Here is a 16,969-nt window from a genome sequence, read left to right as displayed (position 1 = left end):
GACTTCAAATCCGACTTAAAGACGGACTCAGGAATGGAACTCATTCATAACCCGGGGACTGCCTGTACTTTTAAGTCATTTCTAGATTACTTTTAATACTTAATACAATGTAAATGCTATGTAAATATTTGTTATACTGTATTGTTTAAGGAATAATGACAAGAAAAAATAGTCTGTACATGCTCAAGCAACGAGTGCTGGAGAGAGAATTTCCGGGTTTTCGCGATTCGCGGTTGGTTGAATCCGTGCATGCGGAACTCGCGGATAAGGAGGGCCGACTGTAATGTGCTATCTAAATGACACAGAGCAGTGGGATCCAGTATCCAGTGCATGATTTGCAAAAAACTGAAGGTTGCAGTAAGTAATTGGAAAAGCTAACAGAAAATAACAGCTGTTTGCTAGGGAATTGAATTCCAATGTAAGAAGGTTATGTTTCAGTTATATAAAGCATTGGTGAGACCACATCTGGAGGATTGTGTACATAATTGGTCTCCTTGTTTAGAGAAAGATGGTGATGCATTGTGAGCAGTTCAGAGAAAGTTTAATTGACTAATGCCTGGAATGGACAGTGTTGCCTCATGAGGAAAGTTTGGACAGGCTAAGTTTCTGTTTGAAGTTTAGAAGAGTAGGAGAAGATTTCACTGAAACAATTAAGATCAGAGGGGTCTTACTAGGGTCGATGTGGAGAGGATGTTTCCTTTTGTGGGCAAATATAGAATTAGGGATCACTATTTAAGAATCAGTACTCACTCATTTAAGAAATCAGTGAGGTGAAAATATTTGTTTTAGGGGTTGATAAATTCTTGGTGAGCAAGGGATTAAAAGTTACTGTATACGGAATGGAATTGCGGCATTGAAATTGCAGTCACGTCATCCACATGATCTTATTAACTGTCTTCAGGGGCCAGGTGGCCTATACTTGCTCCTTGTTGTGTGAAATCAGATTGTAAAACTGGGATTGCTTTTGTTAGAGCAGAAACATTGAAAAAAGGGATTTGATAGAGGAAATCAAGATCATTAATAGTTTCGATAAGTAATGAGAAACATCTGTTAGATGCTTTGTTCTAACAGTGAGTTGTGATGATCCAGAATACATTGGCTGAGAGGATAGTGAAATCATATATTATTTGCTGCGTCCAGAAAAGAATTGGATAATTGTTGAATGGGTAGGCAGATTCAGGGCTATGCAGAAAGAACAAGAGGGTGAATCTGATCCCTTTGTACAGGCATGAAGAGTCAGCAGCTTCTTGTGTTATATCATTTATGATTCTTTGAACTTGCCATATGAAGTATAGGACTATCAATGTATGTATAGGTTTCTTAGTGATATCAGGTCTCTAATGTCAAACTTCTGATGCTGAAGGTTTCTGTTTGCAAGTGTGGCATTTCCTTCTTAATTGTGATTGTATTTAATTTAATTCTAATAATTTTCTTCCTCTTTTATCCCTTATTTAAACAATCATTTCCTTCTGTTTTGCTGACATTATAAACACAAAAAGAAAAAAATAATAAAATTCATGAAATAACGACAGAGTAAAAGACTGTTAAAATTGGAATTGAATTATATCTCTACACCCTGTCCAGTAGTACAGATTCTCCTGCCGCTGTATACCTGATGAACTCCATTACATTTCATCTTCACTTTCAGTTTTTACTTTGGTTGATACTGAAATTAGGTGATATCAGTTCATCTCCTATTAAGCATCTCTCCTGAACTTCATTTTGATTTTCTTCAGTGTCAAAGTTACTTTTTCCTACCACCATTCAAATTCATAATTATCCCCACTGTGTCCATTCCATCAAAATATCAGGTAATATAAATACTATTTTAAAGGGGCTCTGTTGCATTCAATAAATCAGGGTACTGAAACCCGTTGAATCTGTGACAGATGTTTTTACCAGTCAGTTCACAGCTGTATTTTGAAGGTAGAGAAACAATAAAATTTAATGCATTTAGCAATCCCTTAATAGATATAATGGCATTGGCAATTATTTTTGATAGCCAGAAAGATTTAATTAAGTTGCATATTCCTTATTAGTTTGCTTCTCTTTAAAGGCAATAAAATTGAATTCATCGTTTAATGAGCTGCTCTTGTGAGAAGTGTTGATGGATAACATCTTTTATTTATCAGGTTAGAGTAATAGATGTGGGGGGGGATAGATTTATTTTGGGGCAATCAATATGCAGAGTGTAATAACAATAAACTGTATGCTTTCAAAACCGCCATGACATTATCAAAAATTCATATTGGCGGCTACATATCTGCAAAAAGCAAACGAAATAGGCTATGTTCCTTCACCATTGATTTAAATCTGATCAGGTTTAATGTAGCATTCATAATATTTGTCCTGAGATATTGCAAAATTTGGAAGGTGGCTCAGTACAGATTTCTGAGGATTTTTATATCTAAAATGGCACACGTGGAACAAACGGAACACAAATTTATCATGATGGTGGTGAGTGATTTCTCAGGCAATAATTCAAAGAGTTAATAAATTAAAGTTCAACATCTTCTTCTCTTATCAGCTACTCCCTGATTCTTATGGATGATCTATATTTGAATTCTTTTCAAAATAATGTCTGGTGAATATCCATGCTTGAAAATCTATTGACGGACTCTTCTATAAATAATGTCATTAAAACAAATAGATTTTTTGGCCAGTTGTTAAAGGTTAGCTGTCAAAATTAATTGAATGAAACTGCTGTTGTCTAACAATCTAATGTAACGACGAAAACAGATGCATTGTTACACACTATTATCACATTTATCTGATTAAAATAAGTATCCATTTTCTTCCCTGTAACTTGCATCCTCGATCTTATGCTTGAGTGTTGTCTTTAATTGAGTCTGCAGATGTTGGGGCAAAAAAAAAAGAACTGCTGGAAGAACTCAGGTCAGACAGCATCTATGGAGGCAAAGGGATGGTCATTGTTTCAAGTTGAGAGTTGCATCAGGACCGTATTGATCCAAAACTTTGCTATCCCTTTCCCTCCATAGATGCAGCTTCACCTGCTAAGTTGGGATGGCACGGTAGTGTAGTGGTTAGCACGCTTTACAGTACCAGTGACCCAGTTCAGTATCCGCCACTGCCTGTAAGGAGTTTGTACATTCTCCACGTGATCTCATGGGCTTCCAGTGGGTGTTCCTGGTTTCCTCCCACAGTCCAAGGATGTACCAGTTGACAGGTTTCAAGGGTACATACAATGTCAGAGAAATGTATACAATATACATTTTGAAATGCCTTTTCTTTGCAACCATCCATGAAACCAGAGGAGTGCCCCCAAAGAATGAACGACAGTTAAACGTTAGAACCCCAAAGTATCCCCCCAGCTCCCCTCCCTCCCACGTGTAAGCGACAGCAAGCAACGATATCCTTCCCCCCACCAGCAAATAAAAACATCGGCACCCACCACCAAGCACTCAAGGTGCAGCAAAGCAACAGCAAAGACATAGACTTGCAGTACTCCAAAGACTACTCATTTGATATACCACAGGCTCCCTCTCTCCCTCACCCCCTCTCTCCCTCTCTCTCCCCCTCCCCCTCTCTCTCCCTCCCTCCCCCTAATAAGGGAGAAAGAGGTGTCTCTGTTTCATTGGAAGAGGGGAGACATAACAAACGTCTCGCTGGTTTACGATGTTAAAAGTCCATTGTGTTGCTTTTTCCAAGCTCTGTGCCCAAAGATCTCAGATCCCCAGGTACTCAACCTTAGATCTTCAAACTCCCATGACACACCGATCTCCTGCCCAGACACCAACCTCTGGTGTCCCCCCCACCGTCCCCAGAGCCACGAAATCTTGGACCTCCAAAGGCGAGCGAAGCTCTTAGGCTGCGCCCTTGGTGTGCCCAATAACAGCCAGTCGTGAAACCCCGAGAGCGGGTCCCATTCCCGCAAGGAGCCGTAGTCAGCGTGTGACTCCAGGTCAGGGTCTTCAAAAGAACCCTGAAAGGGAAAAGTAGAGATATTAAAAATAGAAATAGAGCTGGAGGTTAACTGGTCATTGTAAATTGTCCCATGACTAGGCTTGGGTGAAACTGGGAGATTGCTGTGCGACATGGCTCGAAGAGTCAGAAAGGCTGATTCCACACGGTGTGCTAATAAATGAAGTTTTTCAGGAGATTTTTTAAAATTTGCCTGCCTTCTTTTTAACAGTGCCTATCAACTACCCTGTCCCAGCTGTAAGAATTGACAACTTTATTTTAATATCTATTCACACTTGAGCCTTCCTTCTTTGTGTCCATGGCCTCTGGATATTCATTTGAAGATTAAGTCACCTGGTTACCTGAAATAATTACAAGTCCCGTTTACAGTGAAAGCAAGTCAGTAAGAAAGTTCGTCTGAAATTTAGGAGATTCGTTTCCATACCATTTTTGGCAATGTTCTGTGGATGGATTGAGGCTGATCTGTTGTCGTGAGGTGAATGGCAGCCCAGGGTACAGTCTTACTGGGAGAACTGGATGGCTCTTCCCAGGGGCAGGGCAATGAACTGTCTGTATGGATAGAATGACTTTGACAATTGATGTGACCCTGCCCAGCAGCCCACTGACTCACTGGACTGTCATGTCACAAATGCTTGGAGAAATCTTTTGACATTCACAAGTTTTGAAAATCACCCAGGGCCATTTGAAATAATAATATTTTTTAAAAACTACTTTAAAAGCCAGAAGGCTAAGTATATACCGTATATTCCGGAGTATAAGCCGACCCCCCATTTTCAAGGTTAAAAAAGTGACTTTTTTATGTTACCTTTGTATAAGCCGACCCCTTTTGTAGAGGTTTTTGATTTAACGAGAAAATATCACAGGATCTATCATGCCGGTACTCAGCTTTGCCGGATCCGGAACCGGGAAATTTTGTAAACCAGTACCTGCTAAGAAAACAGGCCTACGCATTGTAGAGCATTATAAGTGAATTCTTAATAAATAAATCAGGGAGGGAAAATGTGGATTAGGTCTCCAATGGTAAAGAATCCTCTGAAATGTAACCCCCCGTGAAAACATTTAGCGCCCATCGTAATCTTGTTAAAACATAACACGGAGTGGCGGGATCAGCACGTGTACTCAGTATTGAGTTTGCGACTGCCATGTACAAAAGATTAAAATGAATGCGATATGATGCTGGCTTCAAGCTGAAGGTTGTTGATTTTGCTGAAGGAACGAATAATTCTGCAGCTGCTAAGAAGTTTAGTGTAAACAAGAAACAAGTGAGAGAGTGGAGAAAGGCAGAGGACACGCTGAGGGAAATGCCAAAGATGAAATGTGCAAACCACGGGAATACATGCCAGTGGCTGGAACTGGAAGAAAAATTTTTGGAATGGGTGAATCACCAACGATCGTCCGGATACATTGTTACCAGAGAAATTATTCGAGTTCAAGCGTTGAAATGGGCTGAAAAACACCGTGAGGTCAGCGAAAATTTCAAAGCTACGCAAAATTGGTGCACAGGATTTATGAAAGACGTGATCTTGTGTTGAGACAAAAAACAAAGATTGCTCAGAAAATACCCGCGGGGTGTTGTTTACGTTCAAGAACGCTGCTGGATGGACGAAGCGGGTTGCTTGAAGTGGGTTAAAGAGGTATGGTGTCGACGTCCCGAAGGTTTCGGGAAGGAAAAGTCGCTACTTGTCTGGGACGTGTTCAAACTCTCTTGTCAGGTGAGACAAAAGCAGCATTAAAAGCTGAAAATACACACATTGCAGTCATCCCCGGTGGTTTGATCTCTGTGCTGCAGCCACTAGACGTGAGTTTAAACAAATCATTCAAAGAACTCATGCGACGACAGTGGAACGAATTTGACTCAAAAACAGCCAATAAATACGACCTGTCTTCTGTGTATTCGTTTTTCCAAAGTTGGCACCCTCTGTAAAAGCCGACCCCCTAATTTTAGGGCCAAATTCTCGGCTTATACACCGGAATTTACGGTACTACACATACACACCTAAAATAATTAAAAGCATTCAGACAATGTATTTTAAGCATGAAACTTTGTAGACTGACAGCTGATTTCTCCCCTTTGTTTTAGTGGTCCTGTTGTGCCTGTGTCAGATTAGCTTGGCATGGGCTCAGCGAGAAAGCTGCTCAGCCTGAAAACTCAGAATTCTTTGGAAGCTTGCACTGTTCTGTTGAATTCCATGAGAAGTGTGCTCTATAAATTAGGCTTGGTAAAGAAATTTAGCAACTTCCATATTAAACTGACTCATCCAAAAGGTCAGTTCTTTAGAGAGATGATTATCTATCAAAATGGGCTGACCATGGGGAAATTGAAAGCTATCACACAGCACAGATGCATAATCTATAACTAACAATTCATCGCATGGATTATTAAAGCTTCAGGCTAGGTTAGGGTAACTAATCTAGTCTGCAATATAGGTATACTATATATGCAGGATTTACAATAAATGTAATTTTCAGTGAGCAAATTAAACCTGTTCTGCTAAATCGCAGCTTTTAGTTTAGTTTCTTTTGGCTACACTTTATCCAATAGATGGATCACTTTTAATAATCATAGCCAGACCTTCTTTCTGTGCACCCGGCAGTACCTGCAAATCATTGGCATTACATTGTCCATTATAAGTTTTATGGTTTTTTATTCGTTCATATTAAATAAAAATCTGAAACTAATCAGCCTATTATCCCAGTCCATTGAACCCTTTTGTATTTGAACAGCTTGGTCCTACTATTTGGCAGACTATGCAAGATGTTTACTGAAACCAGCTGTGACCTGTTATTTACCTCCTTTCATTCTGATCCAGCTCCAAACACCGTGCACATCTGCCTCGCGTTCCATTTCAATCAATTTTGTCCCTTTTCAGGAATATACAACATTTTGTTGAAAATGTTACACAAACTTCCCCACCCCTGTCCTGTCTTCTCAAACGGAAGACATTATGCCATAATCACAAGAAAGTCTGCAGAGGCTGGAAATCCAAAGCAACATGCACAAAATGCTGGAGGAAGTCAGCAGGTCAGACAGCAACTATGGAAAAGAATAAACAGTTGACGGTTTGAACTGTGACCCTTCCTCAGGAAGATGAGAAGGAAGGCAGAATTAAGAGGTGGGGGGTAAGAGACAAGCTGGAAGGTGATAGCCAAAGCCAGGTGTGTGGGAAAGGTAAAGGGCTGGAGAAGAAAGAACCACACTCCAACTTTTCATTTCTTCTCACCTGCCTATTACTTCCTCCTGGGTCCCCTCCTCCTTCTTTTTCTCCCATGGTCCACTCTCCTGCCCTATCAAATTTCTTCTTCTCCAGCCCTTGACCTTTCCCATCCACCTGGCTTTACCTATCACCTTCCAGCTAGCCACTTTTCCTCTCCCCTCTACCTTTTTATTCTAGCATCTTTTCCCTTCCTTTTCAATGCTGTAGAAGGGTCTTAGCCCAGAATATCAATTGTTTATTCTTTTCCACAGATGTTGCCTAACCTGTTGAATTCTTGCATTATTTTGTGTGTGTGTGTTGATTAGGTTACAACGTTCATTTTCCTATGAGTGCTTCCATTTTACAATTCTCTAGTTCCATATTTCTACACACAGTGGTTCATTCATTTTTTTCCAACTGCCTTCCATCACTTTCCCTACATTGGATTTTAGTTAACCAGTCTTTAATTCCCATGGTTATCCCAGTGCTGTATTTTATGGACTGATGTCCAATTGTCCTTTCACTAATCATTACTCATTTACAAAGCTTAAAGGACCTACTACTGTCCATTATGCTGCTGGTGTTTAGGCAGCAGTGAAGGTCTTCCAACTCTGGTGGTGTTCAGGGCTTCTGTGATTATGTCAGTAGCTCTGTTTTCACTACCATCAGTCATACAAGTTCCAGGTGGATACTCTGTAATACTGTCACACTTTGATGTAGAAAGATTCTTCATTGCTATTTCTGTAACAGTTTTGTTCTCCCATTCAGGGTTGAGCTGAACCCCCAACCTGGAGGACCGGTGGACCACTTTTAGTCTGGCCTCTACCCTTTGACTTGTTTGGCATGGGTGACCCTACCAAGAGCCAAAGCATAAAGCCCTGACTCTAGCTAACATAACTCTCTGGGCCATTGAGGCACACAAGCCTCCAAACCCTACAACAAGGTTGTGGTCCTCTTGGAGGAAAACAAAGGATGACTACTCCAAACTATAATCAGGCTTTAGAATGGTGTCAATCAGGCTTTAGATGATCTGAACAATGGGATCAACATGCTCGAAACAGCACACCCTAATGCCTTTACCGTCATCTTGGGGGATTTTAACCAGGCCAGTCCGAAAAAAATCACTAAGCAATTACCAGCAACAGATCACTTGCAATACCAGAGGAAACAACGCAGTGGCCCACTGTTATACCACCATCAAGAATGTTTACTATGCTATTCCACGCCCTCACTTCGGGAAGTCTGATCACCTAGCTGTACTTTTACTCCCTGAGTATAGGCAGAAACTGAAGACTGCAGCACCAGTAGTGAGGATCAAGAAGGTATGGACAAGGGAAGCACAGGAGCAGCTACAGGACTGCGTTGAATTGGTGGACTGGACTGTATTCAGGAATTTATCTTCAAATCTGGATGAGTATGCTGCAGTTGTTACTGACTTCATTAAAACCTGTGTGGATGAGTGTGTGCCTACAAAGACTTACTGTACATTCCCAAATCAAAAGCCGTTGATGAACCAGAAGGTACGTCGTTTGCTGAAGGCTTCGTCTGTGGCATTCAAGTCTGGCGACCTAGGTCTGTACCAGAAAACCAGGTATGATTTACAGAGGACTATTTCAAGATGAGAAGACAATTTTGAGCGAGGTTGGAGGTAACATCGGATGTATGACAACTCTGGCAAGGTTTGCAAGACATTACTTCCTACAAAGTGAAACCCAATAGCACGAATGGCAGTGATGCTTCACTACCAGATGAACTCAACACCTTCTATGCCCACTTTGAAAGGGAGAATATAACAACTGTGAAGATCCCTGTGCAACCAGTGACCCAGTGATCTCTGTCTCAGAGGCTGATGTTAGGCTGTCTTTAAAGAGGGTGAACCCTCACAAGGCTGTTGGTTCCGATGGTAAGGCTCTGAAAACTTATGCCAACCAAATGATAGGAGTATTCAAGGATATCTTCAACCTCTCACTGCCATGGGTGGAAGTTCCCACTTGCTTCAAAGAGGCAACTATGTACCATTGCCTAAGAAGAATAATGTGAGCTGTCTTAATGACTATCTCCTGGTAGCACTCACATCTACAGTGATGAAATGCTTTAAGAGATTGGTCATGACTAGACTGAACTCCTGCCTCAGCAAGGACCTGGACCCATTGCAATGTGCCTATCGCCACAGTAGATCAACGGCAGATGCAATCTCAATGGCTCTTCACACGGCTTTAGACCACCTAGACAACACGAACACCTATGTCAGGATGCTATTCATTGACTATAGCTCAGCATCTAATACCATCATTCCCACAATCCTGATTGAGAAGTTACAGAACCTGGGCCTCTGTACCTCCCTCTACAACTGAATCACCAACATCCTAACCAGAAGACCACAATCTGTGTGGATTGATGATAATATCTCTTCCTTGCTGATGATCAACACTGGTGCACCTTGGGTGTGTGCTTAACTCACTGCTCTACTCTCTCTGTACCCATGACTGTGTGGCTAGGCATAGCTCAAATACCATCTAAAAATTTGCTGATGATACAACCATTGTTGATAGAATCTTAGATGGAGATGAGAGGGCACACAGGAGCGAGATATGCCAACTAGTGCAGTGGTGTCGCAGCAACAACCTGGCACTCAACGTCAGTAGGACAAAAGAGTTGATTGTGGACTTCAGGAAGGGTAAAATGAAGGAACACATACCAATCCTCATAGAGGGATCAGAAGTGGAGAGAGTAAGCAGCTTCAAGTTCCTGGGTGCTAAGATCTCTGAGGATCTAACCTGGTCCCAACATATCGATGCAGTTATAAAGAAGGCAAGGCAGTGACTATACTTCACTAGGAGTTTGAAGAGATTTGGCATGTCAACAAATACACTCAAAAACTTCTATATTCTGACAAGCTGTATCACTATCTGGTATGGGGGGGGTGGGGGGGCTACTGCACAGGACCGGTAGAAGCTGCAGAGGGTTGTAAATTTAATCGGCTCCATCTTGGGTACTAGCCTACAAAGTACCCAGGACATCTTCAAGGAGCAGTGTCTCAGAAAGATAGCATCCATTATTAAGGACCTCCAGCCCTTTTCTCACTGTACAGAAGCCTGAAGGCACACACTCAGTGATTCAGGAACAGCTTGTTTACCTCTGCCAACCAATTCCTAAATGGATGTTGAACCCTTGAACACTACCTCATTTTTTAATATATATTCTGGTTTTGCACAATTTTTAATCTATTCAATATATGCATACTGTAACTGATTTACTTATTATTATTTTTATTTTTTCTTCCATATTATGTATTGCATTGAACTGCTGCTGTTAAGTTTTTTAACAATATTTTTATTGAATTTTACATATATTTCACATATACAAATAAATAATAATAATTAAACTAAATAGTGAAACATGTCCTCGTGTTTTTCACAATCATCAACAGAAAAGAGATATAACAATTCACATACTTCACATATTTAATAAAGATATAAAATATAAACACATCAGTAAAAAAAACCATAGAAGCACTCAACAACACACAGCTATTTCAAAATCACTGTGCACTTTGACGTCCAAGAAACTCCAATAAAGGTTTCCACACATTTTCAAATTCTCCTGCCCTACCCCTGGTTATGTAAGTCAGTCTCTCCAATATAATACAAGATGCCATCTCCTTCACCCATACATGTATCGAAGGTATATCCATTTTTCTCCATGATAAAGCTATCATCCTCCTGGCCCGTAGGAGTCCAAAGTCAATTAAAGTTGACTGTTTTGGACTAACAGTAAAGTTCTTTGGATATACTAGTACACACATTTTTGCTTGGTGAGGCACCTTTACTCCAACAATATATAGATATAGTCTGAGCAACTGTTTTACAGTATTTTTTTAATTTTGGACACAAATTTCACGACACATGCTGGAGATAATAAATCTGAATCTGATCATTTTATGAGCTGTGTCATTTGTACAGTCACCCACTTCCAATGTTCCCTATAATTTGTAATGACCAGCATAAATTTTGTGCTGTGCAGTTTTTTGCCCAGTGACAACAATGTATGTGCACTGAGTAATTTCTTCAATAATAACAGTTTAAGTTAGCTAGTTCTAAAATCTGCAGACAAGTCATCGCAACCTTCACATTGTCAGCACTGCTGCATCAGAAACCAGAAAAAGAAATGTCATTATTTTTGGTGATGAAATATACTTAACGTGCCAACAAGGTAGAGGGTGGCATCCTTGTTGTGCGCAGTTTAAATCCCTTTGTGCACTAGTAGCAAATGTGTGCATGCACACACCTAGGAGGGAACATTGCTCGTATCGTCATACTGCTCCTCCAATCATTTAAGATTTGCATTTAATTGGCCAATTGCCCAATAATTTTGCAGCCTTGCTCAATAATAGAACTTCGGCCTCCAAGTCTGAAGGTCAAGTGATCAAGCTATACTATCACTTAAGACAAGATACTTAAAGCAGGTTGCTGAGTGATTAATGCTGTATCCTTTTTAGGAGATTAATGCTGATTAATACAAAGGACACAACATTAATCACTATTAATTAATTAATATTACATTAATTTTTTGTACCATGAGCTGGTAATCTGGGACATGTATAATGATCTATCATAATCCCCTTGTCAATCCCAATTTGAAGTTCTCTGCCTCCCCACAGTATTGTTGGAGGTGCAGTCACTCAAAGGAGATGTTCAAAATGCCGTCTCAGCTGTCCCATTAGGTGGACAGTTAGAATGATAGCACATGTAAGGTTGGTAGACTATCACAACATATAAGTTGGTTAACAGATAGAAAATGTGGAATAGAAATAAAAAATTGTGTTGGCGGGCTCTAACAAATTGGGTATTGCAGGGCTTCAATTCTTCATAATCTATTTTAACTCATTTGGCTGAAGGATTATATGTAATGTTTTAAGTTTATTGATGACACAAATGTAAAGAGACGATGAGGTGATATAAACAAGCTATATTTTTTTATTTATAGATACAGCCCAACGAGCCTATGCTGCCCAATTACACCATGTGACCAATTACCATACTAATCCCAATGGGAGGCAAACTGGGCTCCTGGAGGAAATCCACATGGTCACGGGGTGAATGAGGCAAACTTCCTACAAATAGTGGTGGAATTGAACCCAGGCAGCTGGCGCTGTAATAGTGTTATGGTAACCGTCACGCTACCGTGGTCTTATCTATATCCCCTTGAAGCCTCCTTGTATCTTCAGGCAACAGCTTAGTGGATGGAGTACAATCTAGGAAAAGTGAAGTTAATCCCTTTAGTCGATTAAAAATAGAAATGTTTGCAGGACTTTCAAATAGAGTCATGGAGTCACTGAACACTACAGCACAGAAACAGGCTCCTCAGCCCTTCCAATGCACGCCAAAATATTAATTTGCCTAGACATGTCAATCTGCACTCAGGCCACTGCTCTCTATACCCCTCCCATCCATGTACCTATCTAAATGTTCCTTAAGTGTTGAAATCAAACCCTCATCCACCATTTGCACAGGCAGCCCGTTCTGCACTCTCACTACCCTCTGAGTGAACTTCCCCCTCATATTCCCCGTATACATTTTACCTTTCAACCTTATCCTATGACCTCTAGTTGTAGTATCACCCAGCCTCAGTGGAAAAAGCCTACTTGCATGTACCCTATCTATACCCTCATAATTTTCTATGCTTCTATCCAATCTCCCCTCATTCTCCTGCGCTGTAGGGAATGAAGTCCTATCCTATTAAACCTTTCCCTATACCTCAGGTTCTCAAGTCCTGGCAATATCCTTGTAAATTTTCTCTGCCCTCTTTCAATCTTATTGATATCTTTTCTGTAGGTATGTGACCAGTACTGCACACATTAGGCCTCACCAACATCCTATACTTCAAACATTACATCCTAACTCCTCTACTCAGTACTTTGATTTATGAAGGCCAATGTGCCAACAGCTCTCTTTATGACCTTATCTACCTGTAATGCTACTTTCAAGGAATTATGGATTTTTATTCTCTGTTCTTCCACACTCCTCAGTGCCCTACTGCTCACTATTTAAGTCAGAAATTCTGAGAAATTAAATAGTGGGAATTTGGGAAATTTTGATACTTCATGGTTCCTCATGACCTTGTACAACAGTCATCGAAAGCTAACGTGCTGGGACTGCTGAGATACAAGTATAACAGGGAACAAGGAAGACAGCATATGTATTGGCTATATCGCAGGAGGGTTTGATTACAAGAATAAAGCATACAGTTTTGTTCTCAGCTAAAAAAAATATATTTTCTACAGAGGCAGTGCAATGAATATTCACCAAACTGGTTCCTGGATGGCAGGTTTGTCATACAAAGAGAGACTGATTGAACCAGGTCTCTGTTTCAGTTGGTTTGGAAGAATAAGAAGTTACTTTTGTTACAAACCCCGTAACCGGGTCACTTACCAGCAAAGATAGAGAGGTCCGTTGAAGTCTGATGGTACTATTTTTAACAGTATTTATTGATAAAAATACACAAAAATAATATCAATGCAAACATACAGATAATATACGTCGTCAAGACTAAATCTAAAAGCGCGGGTATAATAATAATAAGAAATAGCTCTATCGTTGTCTAGGGGATAATGTATTGTCCGATGGAAATATAAAAGTCACTCAAGTTCATTCAGGCGGCAGCTTTTGGTTGGAGAGAGAGACGGAGTTTAGAACTTGCCCGTTTTCCGTTTTATGATGTCGATCCTTCGAAATGGCATCGGTGGTGATCTCTTCCTTAGCTAAGCCGCCTTCCGTGGTAGGGCCTCAATCCCGGGGCAACGGGAAAGGACACACGTGGGCCCTCCACCGGCTGTCGCTATTAAGCGCTGTCACGGGATTCCTAGCATTTCTCCTGGTGTGTGTGTGAGGGGTTGTTCCCCAGACCCTCTTTTATCCTTACTCACGGGGTCTCAGATGTCAATCAGGTTGAGAGGATGCCGTCCCCCCCCCAACCAGCCCACGTTGCTCATCCCTTGAGGGCATCGATGAGTAGCACAGCGCTCAATACACAATTCCGTCTCCAAGAGACAATGGCCGGTTCCTGTGGCTTTGAAATCTCTGAGGGCCAGGACATTCCAAACCCCCTGTGGATTCTGCGTCTCTCATTTCCTGGGTCTCCTGACCTGAATTAATAGCGATCTTGCGATTCTCACAAAGGAGGGGGCTACTTTCTACCCTTCCGCCCCTCAGAGTTGGGGCGCAGGCGTAACACTTTATTGAAATGTAAAACATTCTTCTGCGGAACAACAGGTGCAGAAAGTGTATTTTCCTGGCTGAGGAGTCTAGAACTAGAGGCAACTAGACTCAAACTAGATTATAATAGCAGATTATAATGGACTGAAAGGAAAAGATACTTCATCACACAGAAGGTGGCTTAGCTTCAGAATTCTTTACCCTGTTGGGATGTGGGTTCTTGGTCACGGTGTGCATTCAGGAGAGAAACCATTAGATTACAGTAGGGATATGGGGACAGTCAGCAAGATGGTGTTTGAGGTAGGAGATGAGCTATTGTTGAGTGGTGATCCAAGCTCAAGGGGCCAAATGGTCTGGTATCGCTCTAATTTCTTGTGTTTTTGTGCATGTTCTTATTCAAAAAAAGCAGGCAGCTTGCCATGTAATTTAGACAATATTTCCACCTTAATCTTTAGAGTTAGATAGAGCTCTTATAGATAGCGGGGTCAAGGGATATGGGGAGAGGGCAGGAACGGGGTACTGATTGTGTATGATCAGCCATGATCACAGTGAATGGCGGTGCTGGCTAGAAGGGCTGAATGGCCTACTCCTGCACCTACTGTCTATTGTCTAATCTGCTTGAACTGTATTGGTTGTGTGGCTGCTTATTGTACTTAGATTTGAAAATTGTTTGCTATACTTGCCTAAATGATATCAAATCACTTCATTGTCCTCCAGCTGTTAAAGTTATAAACAAAAGTTGCCAAATATTTTTTTTATCCTATCCAGAAGCAGACATTTTCTCCTATTTCTCTACATGTTCCTACTAAATTAAAATCTCACTTATAACAATATTTGGTCAGCACTTATTTGAAGATTTGGATTGATAATGGTGCACATTGTTCTGGTGGCGAATAAGAAATTATTATTGGATATCATTTAACCACCATTTCAAAATATTGTATTTTGAGTTTTCTGAGGATTTGTATGGTCTCTCTTTCAATTGAATATTTGTATTTATTTTTTTTCCTGCTATTCTTTCTTTTAGTTCAAAGTAAATGGAGAATGGTGGACTTGGATAGACTATGACCAATTTCAACGCCTCATCAAAGACTCTGAGGAGAGCAATGGCACCAAGATATTCTCTGCAGAAGATTACATGGCAAAGACGCCAGCCTGGGCACTCTTTGGATCTAAGCAGAGGGGTTTTGATCCGACCGAAATCCGGTTCCAAAGGAAAAAGTTAAAAGATATTTCCGGATGCTGAAACTAGAATTCACCTCTTTCTCTCTCCACAGATGCTGCCTAATTTGTTGAGCATTTTGTCTTTTTATTCTAATCAGACTTATTTATGGCATCACGGAATGAAAGAGACAACATGCACAGTTTGTACTGTTCTTTGGAGCAGCTATGTGCTAGAAGTGCAAGAGATTTTAGTTTGAAACTATACTGAAAAGACTTATCTGTACAAGAATGTAGAAAAGGACCTTGCATGCATCATGATCAGCTGATGCAGCATGTCCTTCAGCCAAAGAGCTGGCAATTGACAAGGTCATATAAAAATGGAACTAATATAAGTGGGTAAATCTTGTGTTCTTTTTTCTTGGGTTTTATTTTTATTCAGTTTTCCAGTTGTGGCCAATTTCCCAGAGAACTATCTTCATCAGAGTCCTTATTGATTTTTTTCTTGGTTACCAGCTCCAATACAGACTGGCTGCCTGGGTGAGGGACAGTGTTTGATCATTCTCTCACTCCCTTCATAGGAAGTTGTCCATCATATATATGACAGAAAGGCGGTATGGCAGACATTATTGGATCTTAAATCTGTGGAACTTTCATAATCATTGTTCTTTTATCTAATTTTGACCCCTTGTGCCAGAACCTGCCTGACGTGGCTTGAAGAATGGGAATGTCTGAGACGGAGATGCTCCTAGCTGTGCTCCTGGCTATATACTGTGACAACAAGGAGCAAATTTAGTATCTCGGAGGAAGCCTAAAAAAATGAAGATGTTCCATTACTTAAAAACCAGGTTTTGATTGTGTCAGTTATAGAAGCCAAATGTTAGTGTTGGAATAAAAAAGGAAGATGCTGATGCCCTCAGTTGGAAAAACAGCCCTGAAATGAAAACTGTTTGTCATTCCACAAATGTTTCCTGACCTGCTGAGTGTTTCAAACGTTTTCTGTTTTTATTTCAGATTTCTAGCATCTAGATTGATTTAAAATTTCTTTTGCTGTTGGAATATCAACTCCACTGTTGTGGCAGTGAATGTTTTGACTTCTTACTTCTTTGCCTTATCATAAATTGATGAGTGTATACGGAATTTGATAATAAATTTTGTTACACCACTTTTAATATTTGTTTTTCATTGCTAAAATGTAAATCGGGAAGAATTCTTAAACCAATGCAGCAGGAATCAGGAAGTATATATGCTGGCTTTTTTTTAAAGAACTATCCATTCTTTGCTCTCCTCATGGCATCAGAATTTCTTCCTTCTTACATAAATATACACTTCTCTTGTTAGTTAATTGCCAGTGTAATATTATGTATGCATAATTACCCATAAACTGTAACTGGCTTCCTTGGGCTATCAATATGCAATTGGAGGCATTCTGTGAGCACAGTAGGATGTGGTTAGCAT

At 40.4% G+C, this 16,969-nt stretch overlaps 1 protein-coding gene across 2 annotated transcripts in view; it reads left to right on the top strand.

Annotated features, from left to right (window-relative positions):
* tyw1 (tRNA-yW synthesizing protein 1 homolog (S. cerevisiae)) overlaps positions 1-16,683 on the top strand; it is a 179,848-nt gene extending 163,165 nt beyond the window's left edge. For both annotated transcript variants that reach the window (XM_073053571.1, XM_073053572.1), the window contains one exon: positions 15,378-16,683. In XM_073053571.1, coding sequence (XP_072909672.1) covers positions 15,378-15,596 — 219 coding nt within the window. In that variant the 3' untranslated portion in view covers positions 15,597-16,683. The remainder of the gene's footprint in view (positions 1-15,377) is intronic.
* Positions 16,684-16,969: the final 286 nt, after the last annotated feature.

Source organism: Hemitrygon akajei, chromosome 8, assembly GCF_048418815.1.
Source record: "Hemitrygon akajei chromosome 8, sHemAka1.3, whole genome shotgun sequence".
NCBI lineage: Eukaryota > Metazoa > Chordata > Chondrichthyes > Myliobatiformes > Dasyatidae > Hemitrygon > Hemitrygon akajei.
Note: the sequence above shows the minus strand (reverse complement) of the source record. Positions and strands in the feature narration are given on the sequence as shown.